The 21,268-nt window shown below is 37.4% G+C and overlaps 1 protein-coding gene across 5 annotated transcripts in view; it reads left to right on the forward strand.

Moving 5' to 3' along the window:
- The window catches only part of VCAN (versican), a 102,778-nt gene that overhangs the window by 10,672 nt on the left and 70,838 nt on the right, over positions 1-21,268 (forward strand). For all 5 annotated transcript variants that reach the window (XM_084882176.1, XM_084882178.1, XM_084882175.1 and 2 more), the window contains 4 exons: positions 1,752-1,827; positions 8,716-9,090; positions 12,824-12,998; positions 13,084-13,211. In XM_084882176.1, coding sequence (XP_084738302.1) covers positions 1,758-1,827; positions 8,716-9,090; positions 12,824-12,998; positions 13,084-13,211 — 748 coding nt within the window. In that variant the 5' untranslated portion in view covers positions 1,752-1,757. The remainder of the gene's footprint in view (positions 1-1,751; positions 1,828-8,715; positions 9,091-12,823; positions 12,999-13,083; positions 13,212-21,268) is intronic.

Raw genomic sequence — 21,268 nt, forward strand, 5'->3', positions numbered from 1 at the left:
TAGGAAATATCTGGAATCTTATAGCTTTGTTTCCACACTTATTTCAAGATATATAAAATAAAGCAATCAAATGGAGAATAACATCCAGGACAAATAAATAGCTGGCATAAATTATGAGATTGAAACTGAGCTTAAATTGGACTTGGATTCTTATAGCATTTGGTTGTTTTCAATCTAGGTTTCCTAAATAACACAGATTTTAGATGTTTTGTAAGGAAAGTGTTAGGAAATTATTTAGGACACCAACTCAAATATGTGTCAGTAGGATGCCTTCAGTTACAAGTAACAAAATTTCCTGATTTTACTGGGTTTAAATAAGAAAGGAATTTATTATCGCATATAAAAGAAAGTTCAAAGGAATGGCTCACTCTAAGCTTAAACTCTGTTTCTCCTGAGTCTTTCTAAGCTTCACGCCCTAACGCTATCTTACACACTCCTGGATAAAGAATGGCTACAACAGCTTGAGAAGAATTAGCCTATCATGATATGTGCTGTGAAGAAAAGCAACCATCTTTTCTTTTTGTTCTCTTAAGATGAATATACCTTTCCCAGGAGCACCTGCTCGAACCCCTGCAGAGATCTCCTCACATTTCATTGGCCACAATCGCATTATACTTATTTCAAAACTGATCACTGGTGACAGGAATTGGATTTCCTTAGGACAGTCAGGATCATCTCTTGGCTGGGGTTTGAGATGATTTATGTCTGTGTGAAGGAGGGTAAATACTAGAATGAAAGCAGATTATTGTTGGAAAGGAGAAAGGAGAATGGCTACTTGTTAGCTGACTGACATGGCCTCCTATAGAATAGTTCTAAATGTGGCTGAGAATGGAATGACTGTGGAGATCAAATAATCTTAGAAATTCTTCAGAGATTGGCTCTTTGATTTCTGGATAGTCCCCAACACCAGTACTTTCCCTCTTCATAATTACAGCTTCTTAGAAATTTGAGCTGGAAGAGACCATTTGAGTCTGTTTGTTAAAATGACTTCTCCAAAGTCACACAGTAAATTCATGTCAGAGCAAGGGTAGGTTTCTTGACTTAGACCAGGGTGTTTTCTTTCATTCTTTACCCCTCATACTTTAGAACTATTAGAATGGCAAGCACTGCGCTCTCTCTCTCTCTCTCTCTCTCTCTCTCTCTCTCTCTCTCTCTCTCTCTCTCTCTCTCTAATTAACAGTTCCTCAAATACATGTATTTTGTTTGTTCAGCTTTCTAGAAACTAAATTGAGTCTGTTCTTTAAAAAACCTGCTGAAGTCTTTATTCTGCTTTGATATCATGTGCATGGACCACCAGGCTCACCTCACATTTGATGAAAATCCTCTTCTTTCAAGATTTCTCCCTATTGCTTCCCTACCTTCTTTTGTTCCATCTATGACCAATTTCCTGTTTCTAAACAGACTTTGTGGTCCACCCTCTCTCTTGTGCCAGTTCCTAGCCACTAATATTGAAGGCTGTGGTCCTTACTGTTCTTTCTACAGCCTATCCAGTTGTGGTTGTCCCACACATTCATATTCTTATGTCCCCCAAATCGGGTTCTGGGATTATTTTGGTAACTACTGCACTGGGAGAGAGTCAAACTAATCATTAAAGTGTTGGGACAGCTTCTCCTATTAGAATTTCTCTTCTGTTTTTACAATCCAAGGGGAGCGGCTTCTTGTACTCTTATTACGTACAAATAGCATGTGATTTATGGCCCATGCTAAGCCTGAATGCTTATGATTTACTTTGTATTTGTCTTCATTTTCAGGACAAGATGTTGATTAATATAAAGAGCATCTTATGGATGTGCTCTACCTTAATAGCAACCCATGCACTACGTAAAGGTGAGTATTCAGTAACAATTTCCTTATTGCTAAGCAAAATAAAAAGTTGAGTATTGGGGCATGAAATGGCAATGTGAAATCACTAGAATAAAGGATGAATTAAAAAAAAAAATCTATTCAGTGCTGAAAATGTTTAGTTAAAATATTATTAGGCTGAAAACTGGTTTTCAATCCATGAATCAATCAAAACAAAACAATGAAAAGAAACAGGTGGGCTTTCAATAATGTCCCAGATGACTTGGCGGATTGTGCAAAAAAGACTTCTACAGCCATCCTTTGGTATCCACAGGAGATTGGTTCCAGGACCCTCCACAGATATCAAAATCTGAGAATGTTCAATTCCCTTATATGTAACTAGAGGCCTACTAAATGAAAATTCATGCACTCAGGGGGAGTCCTTCAGCCCAGCCTGCACCCTCTTTCAGTCCGGGACCCCTCAGGGTATGTCTGACTCTGACAGCTTAGGCCAGCATTTTTCAACCGCTGTTCCCCGGCACACTAGTGTGCCGCGAGATGTTGCCTGGTGTGCCGTAGGTGCAGACAAGACAAGAATTTTATAATTTTTCACTATTTTGTTTACTTAATATTTCATAATAAAGTAATTATAAAATACTTTCTTTGTGTTTATTTGATTCCTATTCAAGAGAATTACTTTATATATAGTCAATATAGGCACAGTGTTAAATTTTTTAACATTTTCTAATGGTGATGTGCCTCGTGATTTTTTTCATGAAACAAGTGTGCCTTTGCCCAAAAAAGGTTGAAAAACACTGGCTTAGCCCTGCACCCCAGGGGATCAGGCAGCCCAGGAGCCCTCAGGGGATGTCCAATTAAAGGCTTAGCTGGCCTAAGCCTTTAGTCGGACATCCTTAGTGCTCCTGTGGAGTGGGAAAGGATCCCGCCGCTACCTCTAAGCTGGCCAGCTATGAGCCGGCTTCTGGATGACTGGATGAGCGGTGGTCCCCCTGTGGAAGTGTACTGACCACTAGGGGGCAGCTCCTGCGTTGAGCATCTGCCTCCTGGTGGTCAGTGTGTGTCATAGTGACCGGTTGTTCTGGTTGGTCCTCCACTAAGGTCAATTTGCATATTACCCTTTTATTATATAGGATGGCATATATTTGCATATAACCTATATACATCCTCCCATATACTTTAAATCATGTATAGATTTTTTATAATTGCTAATATAATATAATGTAAATGTTATGTAAATAGTTAAATTGTATGGTTTAGGGAATAATGACAAGAAAAAAAGGTCTGTACATGTTCAGTACAGAGACAACCATCTAAATTTAACCACATAGTACACATCAGCAACAATATAAGATTTAAAAAAATTTCAATTTTCAGTTGGTTGAGTCTGTGGATGCAGAACCTACAGTTATGGAGGGCCAACTATATATGCCATTAAGCAACTTTTCCATCTTCTTCAATATTACTCAAAGACTTTCCTATTAAAAAAAAATAGCAAACTCTCAGAAGACTAGATTTTGAGAAAGACCAGGAAAATAAAAGAGAAGACTGAAAGCCACGTATTTGCCCCTACCTCCTTTCTTCTCTCTCTCTCTTTTTTCTCTTTCTTTCTTTCCCTCCTTCCTTTCCTCCCTCCCTCTCCCCCCCCTCCCCTTTTTCCCTACTTCCCTCTGTAACTGGATAAGTTCACATGCACTGTTTTTCTTAGCTTTAAATTACTTACCCCCTAAATGAATGTTTTATAATCCCAAATTCATGGACTATGGCCCATGAAGAATGATACTGCCTTGAACTTCAGTGATCTACTCCTGCCTATTGTACCTCTCCAGAGTTAACTTCCACTTTTTTCTCAACTCATTCTACACTTCAAACTCTCTGAACTAATTTATAATTCCATCAGACTTTCATATTACATGTTTTTTCACATGTAATTTTTTCTGTTTGATAGTCCATTCTCTTGTTCGCTACAGTTCTACTTCAACTTATCTAGTCAAAGTTTAAATATCACTCCATCCATCCATCCACGTATTTATTCACCCATCCACCCCCATCCATTCATATATATCTACCACTGTGTTATATACTTTACTCCAAAAATAAGTGTGTTTTTTTGTTTTGTTTATTTGTTTGTTTGTTTTTTGTAAATCTGTTATCAGAATTAAGAGATGCAATTAGTTGGGGCTAATTTCAGAAGAATTTAATTTTTTAAACTTTTTTTTTTTTAATATGTTTTTTTATTGATTTTGTACAGAGAGGAAGGGAGAGAGATAGAGAGTTGGAAACATTGATGAGAGAGAGTCATCAATCAGCTGCCTCTTGCACACCCCCTACTGGTGATATGCCCGCAACCGAATTACATGCCCTTGACCGGAATCGAACCCGGGACCCTTCAGTCCCCAAGCCGACGCCCTATCCATTGAGCCAAACCGGTCTCGGCGAATTTAATTTTTTAAAAAAATATATTTTTATTGATTTCAGAGAGGAAGGGAGAGGAAGAGAGAGATAGAAACATCAGTGATGAGAAAGAATCATTGATTGGCTGCCTCCTGCATGCCCCCACTGGGAACTGAGCCCACAACCCAGATATTCCCTTAACCAGAATCGAACCCAAGACCCTTCAGTCCGCAGGCTGACACTCTATCCTCTGAGCCAAGCTGGCTAGGGCAAGAACTTAATTTTTTATATGAGAGGCAAAAGTTGAAAACATAAAATCTGCATAAAACATAATTACCAAGTTCATATTTAGGCACACAGCAGTGTATAGTTGTGAGTCAACACAAGTACTTACACCTTGAGTTTTTTCTGTTTATTCTTAGGCCATCAAAAAGACAATAACTAACATTAAGGAACATCTTGAGTACCGGTTATTGACTTTATTTTAATATCCAAAGAGCCCTTTGCTTTAACAACACCCATTATATTGATTATCTAGCACTGATCTAGTTATTTGAATATTCTCCTAATATTAATAAATGGAGTCATGCATAGTCATGAGTAAGTAAATGAACAAGAGAATAATGTTTATCACCGGAGAAAGAGATAACTTCCCATACTCTCAATCTGACATGTTTTTGGCCAAGGTCTCTGTGTTTATATGTGTGTTTGATATAATGATGCAGATGGAATTCACATCAGCCTTCTTCTGCAAATTTACTAACAGAGAATGAAAGGTAATTGATTATTCATTATTTATTTATTTCTCTATTACTGTATTCATTTAGATCACTAACCATCTGGTGGGAACAGTGAACTTTTTTTTAGCATTCATTTTTATTACTTGGATTGTCAGAGTTTCAGACTAGTTCTTGCAGGTAGCAATTTTATTTTTAAACAGGAATAGTCTATAAACATTATCCTCTGAACTACTTAATTTCTTTCTTAAAATATTTAGATTTAGTGAACTTAGTTATTGTGACCCAGTACATTAAGACCCAGCATTTCATATACAAAAGAGCTGACCACACAGCTTTTTGTTAATCCTGGGTTCTATATGGGATATATATTTATATCTAACCAGAGCTTTTAATTTTCGTGTACCTATAAACATGCAGGTCTATACATAGCCTTTGGGAAGTTTGCCTTTTGACATAATTTTGTTCCAATATGTCTTTTCATTACAGCAGAGTTATTAAGGAATGCTCTGTTTCTTGAAACCTCCTGATTGGGTAGATTGGGCTGAATCTCATATCTGCCACAACACATCTAAAACTGTGGAAAGAACTATCATTTAGTAATAAATATTAAGAAACTGTAAGTCACTTATCCTAGAATCATTTTTAAGGAGGTGATAAAGAATCTTATAATTTATACCATCCTTGAGGTTGATGATAAAGTTGTTTATTCTCCATTATAAAAAGCAATGCTTTATTTCTGGTGAAGTCAATCATATAATAATTCTTCAGAAAGGAAGATAAGATTTTCTAGAACATATGATAAATATCAATTAGGAGATTCTTAGGTCGCAGAATTCTCATCACTTCCCTTCTCAGGACTCCTATTCTTGGCAAAAAATGAATAAATAATAATAAAAATAATGTAGTCATTATCTCCCTAATGGGTTCTGACTTAGAGGTCTATGTACCAGGTAGTAGTTTCTCTTTGGGCGTCTTCTGTGGACTTTATAGATTTATTTTAAAGATCATGGAATTACTAACAGTTTTTGGTTATGAAAGATATTTAAAAAACAGGATGGGTCAAAACCGGTTTGGCTCAGTGGATAAAGCGTCAGCCTGCAGACTGAAAGGTCCCAGGTTCGATTCCGGTCAAGGGCATGCACCTTGGTTGCAGGCACATCCCCAGTGGGGGGAGAGGGGGTGCAGGAGGCAGCTGATCAATGTTTCTCTCTCATCGATGTTTCTAACTCTCTATCCCTCTCTCTTCCTCTCTGTAAGAAATCAATAAAATATATTTAAAAAACAAACAAAAAACAAACAAACAAACAAAAAAAACCAGGATAGATTAGAAATAGGCTAGGTACAGATTCTGTAAAGGAAACAAAACTAATTCAGGGACAGGGGAAGAACCCACTAGATACCAAAGCTGAAAGATTCCTTGATTAGCTGTAAGGAGACCTGTGTTCTGGCCCAGGTGTGTCACCAGCCAGCTACGATCTCCAGTGTCACTTCCTCTTAGTGGAGCATCCTTAGTGAAGGATTGGACCATTTTCACTCAGGATGAGCTTTAAGTAAGATAATTTATTTTGTAAGTCAAGGAGGCCATTAAAAATAGAATTATTCCATTGCTATTAGATTCTAAAATATTAATAGTGTTTGTAACATTTTAATGATTAAGTTAGTTCAGCTAATAGCACACTTCATTTAATGTTTATTTAATCTTGAGTGCCTTCAATCCTGTTTTGAACAAGCTTAATATAATTTGACAAAGTGATAAAGTTATGACAGCAATGATTATTATAAATTTGGAATGGTTACTGGTTTCTATCATCAATACAGTAAATATAAAACTGTATTAGTTATTTTATATTTAATTGTGTCACATGAAGGATTTTATAGGCCAGTCCTTCTGAAGTTAAATTTCAATCTCTAGCAATAGGGAGTATTTTTTTCTTAAAGATCGTAATATCTCCTGCAATTTTCAAAATGAATTATCCCAAACTGAATCCACAGGGCTATATTGACAGCTATATCATTTCTGATGCATGTCCATATTCACATGTAAGATAACAACACCTTTGACTATTAACATACTCTTAGATATACATCATTTGGTTAATTAAAAATCATTATTTCACTCCACCTGGAGACTACTATTGTTTATCATATTTTCATTAAATGTAAGTTGCTTGTATATTAATGATAATTTCTATTGTTATTACCAAAATGTTGTCTAGCCAATTAGTAGACACTGGAAGAAGGGGCTGGATGGGGAAGGAGTGAAAGAAAATTTCTGTTGCATGTAATAGTGTTAAATTATAGCCAATGCCTTCTTTCTCATTAAGAGTTTAAGGGCTTAAACAGAAAGACATTGTGCTGATTAATACTTTAGGACGGTTATGTGAACAGCTGCCAACTTTCCCCCAGGATATAATCTAGAGGTAATGTTTCACTGCAAAGTGATTGCAGCTGGATTTGTCATTATGATGAAAGCCTTTGGTTCAAACCCTGAACCAAAAAGGGTCCCTCCAAGTGTTAGACTTCCCCCTGATCCAGTCTACAGAAGTACTTTTTTTAATTTTCACTTCCTCTTTGAGTTTTATTTTCATTTCCTTTAAGGTAATGTGGCAGTTATCTTAACAAACATTTTTCATCCTCTGACCTGTGACATAAATTTACCTTTAACTGCTCTTTCTGCAATTGTTTTAGTCCTTTAAACCTGCATGGCTCATTCTAGTCTTATTTTGGCCTGATGGCTTGCTCTTCTATAATTGCCTTATAGTACCACTTATTTGTTCATGTTAAGCACTGAATTACAAATGATTTAAAATTAATGTCATATTTTTGGTGGATAAAATGAGCATTATTTATTCCTGTTTTTGTTATGAACATTATTGAAATTATATACTATTCTCTGTGTAGAAAATCATTCTCATTATTTCATCCTAGAGGGCTAGTGCACAAAATTCATGCACTAGGGGGCAGGGGGTGGGGTCCCTCAGCTCAACCTGCACCCTCAGGGCATGTCCAACTGATGGCTTAGGCCAGCTCCTTGCAGAGAGTGGGCCTAAGTTGGCAGTCAGACATCCTTAGCGCTACTGCAGAGGCAGGAGAGGCTTCTGCCACTGCCACTGCACTTGCCAGCTGTGAGCTTGGCTCAGAGCTTCTGGCTGAGTGGCACTCCCCCTGTGGAAGCACATTGACCACCAACAGGTAGCTCCTGCATTGAGCGTCTGCCCCGTGGTGGTCAGTGCACATCATTGCAACCTGTTGTTCTGCCATTCAGTTGATTTGCCTTTTATGCCAGTGGGATCAGCCAAAACTGACTCTCAGGCATCTCCCAAGGAGTCCCAGATTGCAAGAGGGTGCAGGTCAGGTCAAGGGGTCCCATTGGAGCCTGGAAGGGGTGCAGGAGGTTTGCCAGCTGGGGAGGGACTGTGGGAGGGCTCCAAGGCATATCCAGCACATCTTGCTCAGTTCTGATCATCCAGACCCCAGCAGCAAGCTAACCTACCAGTTGGAGCATCTGCCCCCTGGTGGAAAGTGCATGACATAGCGACTGGTCGACTGTCTGGCTCCTGGTGGTCAGTGCATGTCTTAGTGAGCGGTTGAGAAGCCTTAGCATATCATTAGCATATTACACTTTGATTGGTTGAGAGGATGACCAGACAAATGGACACATAGCATATTAGGCTTTTATTATATAGGATATGGATAAGAGTTTCTTATCCGCTCACATATTAAATGGACTCAGTCTGGGCTTTTTTAGGAATGTTAATTTGGTATTTTCTCTTTCTTGTAGTCAAAATGGAAAAAAGCCCACCTGTGAAGGGCTCCCTCTCTGGAAAAGTCAACCTACCTTGTCATTTCTCAACCATGCCTACCTTACCACCTAATTATAACACCAGCGAATTCCTCCGAATCAAATGGTCTAAGATTGAATTGGACAAGAGTGGAAAGGACTTAAAGGAGACTACTGTTCTTGTGGCTCAAGATGGGAATATCAAGATTGGCCAGGGCTACAAGGGGAGAGTGTCGGTGCCTACACATCCCGAGGACGAGGGTGATGCCTCACTCACCATGGCCAAACTGCTTGCCAGTGACGCGGGCCTCTACCGCTGCGATGTCATGTACGGGATTGAAGACACACAGGAGGCGGTGCCATTGACCGTGGACGGTAAGGCTTTTGGAATCTATAAGAAAGTGGTAAAACATGATACCTGGTTCAGAAGTGTTATGAAACAGTAACTCAAACGTAGTAACTATTGTTTGGGGTTTGGGCAAGTGGAAAAACCATCAGTCACCCAAAAAGTCCATGTCTTTCACCAAAAACAAACTGTTATTTATCGAGGGTAGAGAAGCCAGAAAGGTGACATTTCCCACAGCAACTTCAATGATTCTATGTAGTCTGTAAATGATGTGCAATGATTCACTGTACTCTGGAAATAATGAGTATGAAGACATAGTATATAGTTCAAGATCATTACTTTGTTTTTGAGACCTATCAATGATAGCTTTTTAAGACTAAAGGCTAATCTATTTTGTTTTAATTTTTACTTGTGTGTGTATGTATGCACATATACCTATACACATATGCATATACACATATACATGTATATACACACATGATAAAACCCCCTTTCCTTCTTTTATTCTTCACATTCCTAACATGATTTAAAATCTCTGAGTTCACATGTAAGAAATATAAATTCTATCTTAATTTACATTGAAGATAGAAGGCACTTAATAAGTACCATGGTACATATCACAGTGCCTTAAAAAGTCAGGGCTCAATAAATATTTGAATTGGATCAAAACAAGAACTCAGTGAATTTTTTTAAGGTTAATACATTAGTTATCCATTAAATCCTGTCATGAAACATTTGGGTTTTAGCCTTCTTTCAGTAGTGGTTTATGTGTCATTTGAATTTAAGTTAGCAGACAAGGCAAAGAAAAATTGTTTTAATTGGGTACACTCATAATGCCATAGCTCTTAGAAGAAGAATATTTTGGCAAGTTACTAAGCAAAATTCTCATACCCAGACATGATGGAACATATTTTTCTTCCAACCCTCCATTTCCCTATATTTACCTTTTAGAAATATATACAAAGGGCTTTATTAAAACTCTTTCTTGTATAGCCAAAAGGAAATACTTTAAATTTCAAATGCAACAAGTTAATTTTCTGGACATCCTTTTACAATCAGATTCTATAGCTCTCTCCCATAAATCTATTTTTATGTTTACCCGGCATAGACTAAATACAATGGGCTCTTCCATCTTTTAAGCTTTTATCATTTATTTTAGTTAGCATAGAATTGTTTTGTTCTATTACTGTTTCTCTAGATAGATGGATAATAGTGTAAGATGCCTGCTATATATAAAGTTATACAATAATATATATAAATATATAATACATAAATATAAACATATATATATATTCCGCAAAGGAGTTTAACAACTTCTTACAATTTTCATCATTAAAGAATTAGCAATGGCAAGGCCGGTTTGGCTCAGTGGATGGAATGTAGGCCTGAGGACTGAGGGGTCCCAGGTTCGATTCTGGTCAGGGGCGTGTGCCTGGGTTGTGGGCACATCCCCAGTGGGGGGTGTGCAGGAGGCAGCTGATCGATGACTCTCTCTCATTGATGTTTCTGACTCTCTATCTCTCTCCCTTCCTCTCTGTAAAAAAAAAAAAAAAAAAAAAAAAAAAAAGAATTAGCAATGGATTTGCCCTTTGCCCTTCTGAAACAATGAAAATCCTTTGCTTAATCTCCTTAGCCCCATGAGATCTTCAAATTATCCCAACAATTACAGATACTTGTACAGGCTGATATTCCCTGCCTTGGTCATGCAGGCCCTGTTGTGTCCCCTTATTGACAATCGTCAGTGCACATGGAAGATTTTTAATTACCAAGAAGACTATTTGAAGCTTCAGTCAACATAAGACTAATCTAAAACTGTTCAAATTCTTGCTTAAGTCTTAGGGATTATTATCAACTACAGTATTTCACCGAAAATAAGACATCCTCCTAAAATAAGACCTAGCGCATGGAAAGATAAGACATCCCCTGAAAATAAGACCTAGCGTAACTTTGAGAGAAAAAATTAATATAAGACATTGTCTTACTTTTGGGAAAACAGGGTATGTCTCATACTTACCCCATACCACCATATATATTTCTTGGCGATTTCAGAGTAGTTCTACAAAGGTACAAATTTTCCGAAAGGCATTTGATGACTTTTTTTATTTTACACTATTAGAAGTGCAAAAACAAATGTTAGATGTCAGTGCATCTATGCAGGTCTTTTCGTGTTGATCTTGACCAGATGTGCTTATCTATGACATGGCTAGTCTGTTGCCCCATAGTTATTTTATTGGCACATGCCTCAGAGAGAGAATCTAAGGATGGGCATATGGGAGATTCTTATAAATAGAAGTCAGACTGGGAACGATAGACTCTTGTCAACCCCAGTAAACTACTAGGAATAAAAGGAGAGAGGAAGATAGTTCAGAAACCAAATTCATTCTTGATGACCCGAGACCCAGCTGCCCCAATTTCTATTTTCCAGTGACTTCTCAAGCACATTAGCTTGAGTCACTTTGCAGACTTATAGAAATAAGTCATCATATTTACTCCAGTTAAAAATGGAGATGCTCACCTGGCTAACATGGCTCAGTGGTTAAGCATCAACCTATGAATGAGGAGGTCAAGTTCGATTCCCGGTCAGGGCATATGCTCAGGTTGCAGGCTTGACACCCCCCCCCCCCCCCCCCCCCAGTGTGGGGCATGCAGGAGGCAACCGATCAATGATTCTCTCTCATCATTGATGTTTCTTTCTCTCCCCTTTTCCATTCCTCTCTAAAAATCAATGAAAACATATTTTTAAAAAAATGGAGATGCTTTTGCTGAAGTGGGAGGAGAGGACCTCCAGCTCTACCCTCAGCCCTCTGTCCTCAGCAAGAGCTACTAGTTTATGCAGCTCCTAAACTACAACAAAATGGAATTTGAGGCAAGTACCAGGATTCCTGACTTCTACCCATTGAATTGGGAGAACTTTATTTCAGGACTTCCTTGGGATAAAAGTCCTACATTTTATTTGTAATAGAGGAGACCCTAAATTATACTGGTCAGTTAGGGAACATGATATACATTTGAATAGTACTTAGTAGCCTATCCAACATTTTAAAATCCTTTACCTAAGTTGACTGTCATATTAGTCAAATAACATAAGCAATATTAATTATGCTTTAAGGGGAGGAAAGTGAGGCTCAATATATGAGTAGAGACTTGTTTGTGATCAAGGAGCTAATTAGGCGTTAAAACAAGACTTCTCACTTATACATAGTGTCATGGAAGTAAATATCTTATGTTTTATGTCTAGAGTGTTTATGAAGTGATGTTATTGAATGTTCCATGTGTGTGGGGGTTTTTTTTGTTTGTTTGTTTGTGTGTGTGTGTGTTTGTTTTTTTCTTGAGTTGGCCCTGAGAAAAGTCATGAAGTAGAAGCTGGTCTTGTGACCCCTTAATTCTTTGTATCTATTGCAATATCTACTCCCTTTAGTTGTCCAGTGTTCCCATGATAGCCTAAATACTACATGCATTAAGACAACTATGCACTTGTTGGGATTTAGTGGCTTAAATCTTAGATTGTTTATGTGTAAACAGAGAATTTGTGGCTAGGAAACTTTCTAATGGAGCAAAGTGGAATACCTAGGTGAATGGCAATTTTGGGGCTCCTCAGATCACCACAATTTTGCATCATTTCACATAAAATAAAAATAAAGAATTATCATGGTGTTATTACCATGTTAGCAATTAATCTGATATATTGCTCCAGTAAGAAACTTTGCACATTGTTGTGGGAGATTTGAACATGTTGGTGATGGTTTGCTGCTATCTTTGCAGGGGTTGTGTTTCACTACAGGGCGGCAACCAGCAGGTACACTCTGAATTTTGAGAATGCACAGCAGGCTTGTTTGGATGTTGGGGCAGTCATAGCAAGTCCAGAGGAGCTCAATGCTGCCTATGAAGATGGATTTGAGCAGTGTGATGCAGGTTGGCTGTCTGATCAGACTGTTAGGTAAGATGTCTGGGAGCCACGATTTTTAATTCATCTATTTGGGAGTGAGAATAAAGTACTAATTATTATTCCTTTCTTTCCCCAGGTATCCCATCCGGACTCCTCGAGAAGGCTGTTATGGAGATATGATGGGGAAGGAAGGTGTCAGGACCTATGGATTCCGTTCTCCTCATGAAACTTATGACGTGTATTGCTACGTGGACCATCTGGATGGTAAGATGTTTACATTTATCTAGTGTCATCTGAACTAAGAAAATTGAGGAAAGACAGAGAGCATGTTAGAGCAGTGTTTTTCAACCTTTTTTGGGCAAAGGCACACTTGTTTCATGAAAAAAATCACGAGGCACACCACCATTAGAAAATGTTAAAAAATTTAACTCTGTGCCTATATTGACTATATATAAAGTAATTCTCTTGAATAGGAATCAAATAAACACAAAGAAAGTATTTTATAATTACTTTATTATGAAATATTAAGTAAACAAAATAGTGAAAAATTATAAAATTCTTGTCTTGTCTGCACCTACGGCACACCAGGAACAGCGGTTGAAAAACGCTGTGTTAGAGTAAAATAAGTCTTTACGCTTGTTTGGATTCCAAACAGCATCATTTAGTTTAAATGACCATATGATTCTGTGGTGAAATAAGCTTGAAGTGGAAAGAGAAGGAGGAGTATGTAAATGCTTATGCAGGTTAGAAATGTCTTCAGTTAATAGCAGGTTTTCTTTCAGTCATGCTGCTATTGGACCATTTCCAATACACTTTTAGAGTATTAAGAATAGAAAGCTGTAAGGATGATGGTACCTATTTTTGTGAGAACTTCAGGTAAAATCCTGTGATGACAAACCATTGTGAATCCAAGTGCTGATAAACAACCTAAAGCTCAACTAAATAACCTTAGATAGCCCAGGAGGGTGGTCATGTTACACTTCTGTTTATTTTGCTACGCAGATATTCAGAGCAATCATCCATTCATTTGGCCAATCAACATATTAAAAAAGCTACCTGCTTTGTGATAGGTACTCTGCTAGTTGTTAGGGAGGTGAAGCCAGGTAAGTTATAAGCATTGCTTTAAAGATGCTTAGACCATCATTTCTCACTTAGTATTAGTTAGAGTTCCCTAAAGACAAAGGCAAGTTCAATAGTGGTCAACATTATCTTAGGAAAGCAATGAAGTTTTATTATTAAACATACGGAATACAAGTTTCTGTGACTTTAGAAATGGAGTTTCATTTATATCAACAGATATCTTAGGAGCCCAAATATGTAAATGGAAGTATTGAATTGAATGATACATTTAATTTTGGCTGGGTACGCATAAAAAGAATGATATCTTTATTCTTATCTGTAAAATTAAGAGAATGGACTAGACAATGGACATGGTCTCTTCCAAAATTATAATTCTATGATTTTATGAATTGAATAAACAAACTCAGAGACTGAGAGCTTGAAAAGAAGCAACTTACATTTTCCTGATGCCCTGACTAATTTTGAATCAGAGGGGCTGCCTACAAGAAGTGTGTTTCCCCAGCATCTTAACACTCTTATTGTAACTCTAATTTTAGGCTGATAAATGTATTTTCTAAACCAGAACTTCAGATGCTAAAAGTTCCCATTTATATAGGGACAAGGAGGAAAAAATACATGTCTAAACTATGACATAGTTGTTGTTGTTTTTTCGTCCTTTACTTTAAGTTGGTAGGAGAATCTAGTTCTAGGAAATGAATTTGGCTATTGCTATTTCAGAAAGATGGAAATTTGTATCCAAATTTGGTAACGTGGAATTTTTAAAATCACTGTTGTTTTAATTTAGAATAGTATCTATCAGAGTGATAATTATAAAAATTTCTGGAATGGTGGTAAAACTAGAACTGAATCAAAGGTAGTTTTGAAAATAATTACCTAAAACGGCTTTCCCAAACATCATTGAAATGGTGGCTTTCAGGTACAAATCCATGGCCGGATCCAAACAGGAATAATCCTCACAAGCCTGGCTGGCCTGGCTCCGTGACCGAGCTTTGATCTGTGAACACGGAGGTCACAGTTCCATTCCAGGTCCGAGTACATGCCCACGTTGCGGGCTCAATCCCCAGCGGGGGTGGGGGTGGGGTGTGTGTGTGTGTGTGTGTGTGTGTAGGAGGCAGCCAATTCATGATTCTCTCTCATTGATGTTTCTATCTCTCTTTCTTTCTCCCCTCTCTGAAATAAATAAAAATATATGTAAAAAAAAAATGATCACAAGCCAGCCTCTTTTGATGGAGAAACAGGCTTATGTACTCACAGTGCTATGGGATGGGTCGCCTAAGGGTCCCTCTGTGTGTCTATTCTTCAGTCTTATCCTGATGGAACAGGATCCAGGGGTCTTCAAACTACGGCCCGCGGGCCACATGCGGCCCGCAGAGGCGTCTGATCCGGCCCGCCAGGTTTTTTGGGCAGTGAGCGCAGCCGAGGTGTTACAGTAGGAATTAGTAGTTCATATAGTCCGGCCCTCCAGCTCTCTGAGGGACCGTGATCTGGCCCCCACTTTAAAAAGTTTGAGGACCCCTGGAACCGAAACCCCACTCTCTAAGGCTACAGACTCCTTACATTTTTTTAGAGACCAGAGGACTTTCTGTTTCTCCAGGAGTCCTAAAAATTCCATGCCCTCTACAAATATACTGTTTGCAGTACTTTTGACAGGACCACTGGGGATCCTTAGCCACCCTGAAACATTGAGAGCTGGCTTCCCCACTGTCTGCTCAGATATTGCAACTCGTGTGTGAGGGGAACTGGGCCTTGTGGGGAGAGTAGCTCTAAGAGTGTGCATATACACTACAAACAGAGGGATTTACCAGTCTACAGGAGTAAACGGCACTTTGAAGGCAACTGTTATTCGTAAAAGTAGTTTATGCCTGAATGTAACCCAGATGTATTTTATACAGTTTCTTGGGACAGATGCTGCACATAGTGATAGCTGAAATTTTATATGTGCAATATAGCATACATTTAGTTTAGGTATTTATATCAAAGCAACAGAATCTGAACCTTCTTGGTTTAGTCTACAAAAGTTGGAAGAAAAGATAAAAGAATCAGTATAATTACTAATTCAAGCACTGACTGAAGGTTGTACCAGCAGAGTGACAAAGTTTTTATTTGTTCCATAGAAGGAACTCAACAAAGTTGGGAGATAGTATATTTACAATGACATGTTGTAATTGAAATGTTTTCATCCTTGTTTTCTGTCCCTCGAAATAATTCGTTAGTTTTGGGTCACTGGGCTTTTCTCTCTTAACTTGAAATTGGACTGGTAGGGTGGGGAGGTTAACGAGTGACTTTTGTGACTGATGATGTAAGAAGAAGATAGCAAGACCATTCTTGTGAGGCCTCTCTCCTTCCTTTACTGAAGGGTGTGTCTTCCCTCAGAAGTAAAAACTACTGGCTAAATTGTGAACTGATAAACATTCTTGTGGAAAATTAACAATATAAAATTATATCTGGTATTTCAGTGCCACATTGATAAAAGATTATTTGAAGTAAAGCCAACATTCTTCCTAAGATATATTAATTGCTATATTGCTATGGGTAGTATAATTCCCACCTATATTATATTGTAGCCATGTGTGAGTGAGAGAGGTGGTGAGGGCAGTAAGGATGAAAGATATCGATGTATTCAGAATGTGTGTCATGGAACACAGACACAGTTACAAATAAGGTACAATTATTTCAAATTAGAAACTATATTATTCTAGATGGTCTGATGAAAAATCCAGTGAAGTATAAAATGAAATCTAGTTCAAAAGGAAAATTAATTTTGTTTTAATGTAGTTACTTATTACCAAAGATATTTAGTTGACAGGATGTCAACCTTTTGTTTTTTTCTTATTTCTTGTTTTATAATACCATGTTCATCCTGACATGTATTTCTTTATAAAAGAGGAAAGTGAATCTGGTTCTTACTCTAAGGTGGTGATTATAACACAGTTATGCAAATGAATACAATATCCTTTACAGACTCTGGGCTTGCTCCTCCCCACACCTCTTCTTTGGTCCTCAGAGAACATAGTATGCTCCTGGACTTCCCAACATTCTGCTTGTACATCCCTGTGCCTGTAAACACTGGTTCCAAGAGCCCATCTTTGGCCCTCCAAGCTCACATGGAGAATTCCTGGCTCTGAACTCCCACTTTTCTTAGACCGAATTCCACGTATTTTTGGTTTTTAATTATCCCCTAATTGCTTCATAGTCATCAGATACAAAATATTACCCACTAGTTTTATTTCTGCAAAACTTCTGTAAACTCCTGGCAAGAAATGTCCTCTATAACTTTCAACCACAATGAAGGACCTATTCCCGTAATAGATACATAATAATTACTCAAGAAATACTTGGTGGTAATTATGTTATTTCCCCAAACTGTCTTTTTTGAGAATGCCTCCACCACCCTTCCATTTCTTTAATATCTCGAAAAAGTGCCAAGCTTTGTTCACCAAATTTTTTTCACTTTTATTGTATCATCATGATACTAATTTTTCTCTTTAAATATCTCCTCTCACTTTTCTGTGATGTCTCAGAAAGAATTCCTTCCCAGAGACACTCTTTCCTCCTTTCCAGCCTCTCACAATAATTCCCCTTTCTGGAGCAGTCCTCTCTGGGATTGGTTCCTTTGTACCTATTCACGAATTATTGTTGATTTTTCTACTTCTCCATCGTGTCAAAATCCAGGATAGCTCTGGACTTGTCTAATGCTTCCATCTCATCCACGTGACTGACATAGAATCAAATATAACCTTTTTGTTTTGTTATTGTATGAGCTCGTGTAGATGTGAAAAGCAAAACTTTAGGTAAAGGCCTGAATGTCATTGAATGGGATATCAAATCTGGAAATTATGTGATTTCCTGCCTGTAGATTCTCAGATTTTTATACATGGTGTGAGTTAAGAGTCCAAATTCATTATTTTGTGTGTATATGTCCACTTATCCCAGCACCATCTATTGAAAAGATTATTTCCCATTTAATGGCCACCCCCTTGAAAATCAAATGATCATAAATATATGGCTTTATTTCTGAACTCTCCATTCCATTCTATTGATCTCTATGTCAGTACCACATTGTCTTAATTACTATTGCTTTGGAGTACATTTTGAAATTGAAAAATGTGAGACCACCAATTGTGTTCTTTTCTTTTAAAAATTGTTTTAGCCATTCCTGGTCCCTTTAGTTCCCATATTAATTTTAGGATCAGTTTGTCAATTTCCATAAAGAAGCCAGCTGCGATTCTAATAGGGATTACATTGAATTTCTAGGTCCATTTGAGATGTATTGCCATCTCACCAATATTAATTCTTTAGATTCATGAACATGAGATGTTTTTCTATATTTATTAGGTCTTCTTTAATTTATTTCAATGATGTTTTTAGCTTTCAGAGTGTAAATTTTGCAATATTTTTTATTAAATTTAGTCCTAAAAATTTTAGCTTTTTGATGCAAATGTAAATGAGTTTTTCTTCATTTCTTTTTCTGTTTGTTTGTTGCAAGTATAGGAATACAATTGATTTTTATATATTGATATTGTATCTAGTATCTTGTAACCTTGCTGAATTTATTAGTTCTAATAGTTCTTTAATGGAATCCTTAGAATTTTCTATAATAGTTTTTTTTTCCATTTTATAATGTTACATTTAAAAAAGTATAAATGCTTGACAAACTCCTTAAAGCATATGATAGTCATTTGCTTTAAGGTTTTGATGTCAAGGTCTCCTGGAGTTCTGAATTCAAAGAGCTTCTTTGAAAATACAGTGGCTATTTACCTCTCAAATAAGAAACTTAAAAACAAAACAAAACACATAACACACACACACAAAACAAACAAACAAACAAACAAAACAAAAAAAACCAAGGCTGATCCTCCTGTGTTGTCCTGCAGCTATACTGTGCCTGTCAGACCAAATAGCATGTTCAATCTCTCATATATTTTGAAGACTCAGACACCCAGACATTTTTTTAGAACTTCTTTCTCACCTTAATTAAAATCTTAACTGCTCTGTCAATGGGAAAGAATGAGATAACATCCTGGAAAACATACAAATACAGGTATGTTTAAAATTTAGTGGGGCTTTCCTTTGTCTTTCAGCCCTTCAAATTGACACACATGAGCTCTTGTGTATTGGGTCGGCAACTAAGTAATTGCGGATTTTTTAAAGAAAATCAAAGACAATTTTTTCATGGAACTAAATAAGTTTATTCTGTAATGTATTGCCCATTTTGATCAATGACCTTTTGCCATCTTTCAGGCAGGATCATAATCCCATGTTCAAAAAACTTCTGGTTTTTATTAGCAAAAAACTGAATCAGGTACGATTTGACATCATCATCATTATTGAAATTTTTACTATTCAAGGAGTTTTGTAAAGATCGAAACAAAAAGTAATCAGATGGTGCAAGGTCAGGACTATATGGTGGATGTGGCAAAACATCCCAACCAAGCTCCATTAATTTTTGCCGAGTGACCAAAGATGTGTGTGGCCTTGCAGTGTCATGATGGAATACAACACCTTTTCGATTTGTCAATTCGGGCCGCTTTTCTTCAACTGCATTGTTTAATTTCATTAGTTGTTCAATGTAGACATCAGAATTGATCGTTCGGTTGGGTGGTAAGAGTTCAAAGTAGACAATTCCTTTGTAATCCCACCAAACTGATAACAAAACCTTCTTTTGATGAATATCAGCTTTTGATGTTGTTTGAGTTGGTTCACCTGGCCTGCTCCACGATCTTTTCCGCTTGATATTGTTGTAAACAACCCATTTTTCATCGCCAGTTATCAGTCGTTTTAAAAATGGATCATTTTCATTACGTTTCTTTAGCAAATCGCAGCTGCTAATGCGTTGCGTTAACTGTGATTCTTTCAGTTCGTGAGGAACCCATGTATCGAGTTTTTGAACATAGCCAAGTTGTTTTAAGTGATTTTCAATGCATGTATGTGATACATGAAGCTTCTCAGAAATCTCACGTGTTGTACTGTGACAGTCCGAATTGATTATTGCTTTGATTAGGGCGTCATCAACTTCAACTGGACGACCAGAGTGTTTTTCATCTTTGAGTGAAAAATCACCAGAACGAAATTTGGCAAACCAATTTTGACACTGCCGTTCTTTTAAGGCTTCGTCACCATAAACAGCACATAACTTTTTATGAGCTTGCGATGCGTTTTTCCCTTTGCGGAAATAAAAAAGCAAAATATGACGAAAATGTTCCTTTTGATTTTCCATTTTTCAACGAATGCCAAACGAAAACTACAAAACAGATCAAAAAACTTTTTTTTACTGATTAACAGCTGAATAGCCAACTATCAAATAACAAAATGTGTTTTACATTTGTACTACGTCTGCAAACCTAAAAATTCAACTGAAGCCATATATGTGTGAAACCCGCAATTACTTAGCTGCCGACCCAATAGTAGCACATTGACAAATACATGAATCCCTTTCCCCCATGAATGTTATCTGATGCAGATAATGTTAACTGGCTACCAAGGTTGACTAATGACAATTCTCCAATAATTAATTAGAGGTTACAAATTTCAGAACCCAAAGTCTACTCTTTAAGCCACATTATGCTTCTGCTTCAGCCTAAAGCAAAGAAGAAGCTGAGAAGGTGCTGGCCTAGCTTCCTAGTCTCATTGCCCCTCAAATCAGAAACATCACCAGCCCAACTCTAGAAATGGAGGGAACCCGGAGGTTTTCTTGTGACTGTTAACAAAAGGTTGGTGTTCTCTGTGAAAGCGAGTAGATCAAATCTGAGGGGGGTTTGACATGCTCTTGAATCATCTACAAATATTGGCCCTTGAAAGGTTCTATAGTGTGTGTGTTAGGTGTTCACCAAACATGTATAGCGGATGGGTTTCATGATCCAGAGGATAATGAGCATTAGCGTTCATTGCTTTGATCTGTGTATGTTGACTTAGGCAAAAACGAGACAGAGAGAAAGAAAGAGGAAGAAAAGAAAAGGAAACCTCCTTTGAAAAAAACTTAAAAGTCCAGAACTTCAAAGCAAATAATAATTATGTTGAATTGTTTTTATCACTGAGGTACTTGCCATATACTGTAAGTGGTTTTACTGCATGGCATTTAGAAGCTCATTGCATGTGACTACTTGCAGCTCACCCCATATGCACTTTTGTACACATTTACTACTTACATACCCTTTTGATCCAAATAGCAAGGAAATGTACAAACCTTGAACTTCCTTATATTGGAAAAAAAAATCAGGGATTTCTGTTCTCAGATGGACAAA

Source organism: Pipistrellus hanaki, assembly GCF_964339955.1.
Source record: "Pipistrellus hanaki genome assembly, chromosome: 4".
NCBI lineage: Eukaryota > Metazoa > Chordata > Mammalia > Chiroptera > Vespertilionidae > Pipistrellus > Pipistrellus hanaki.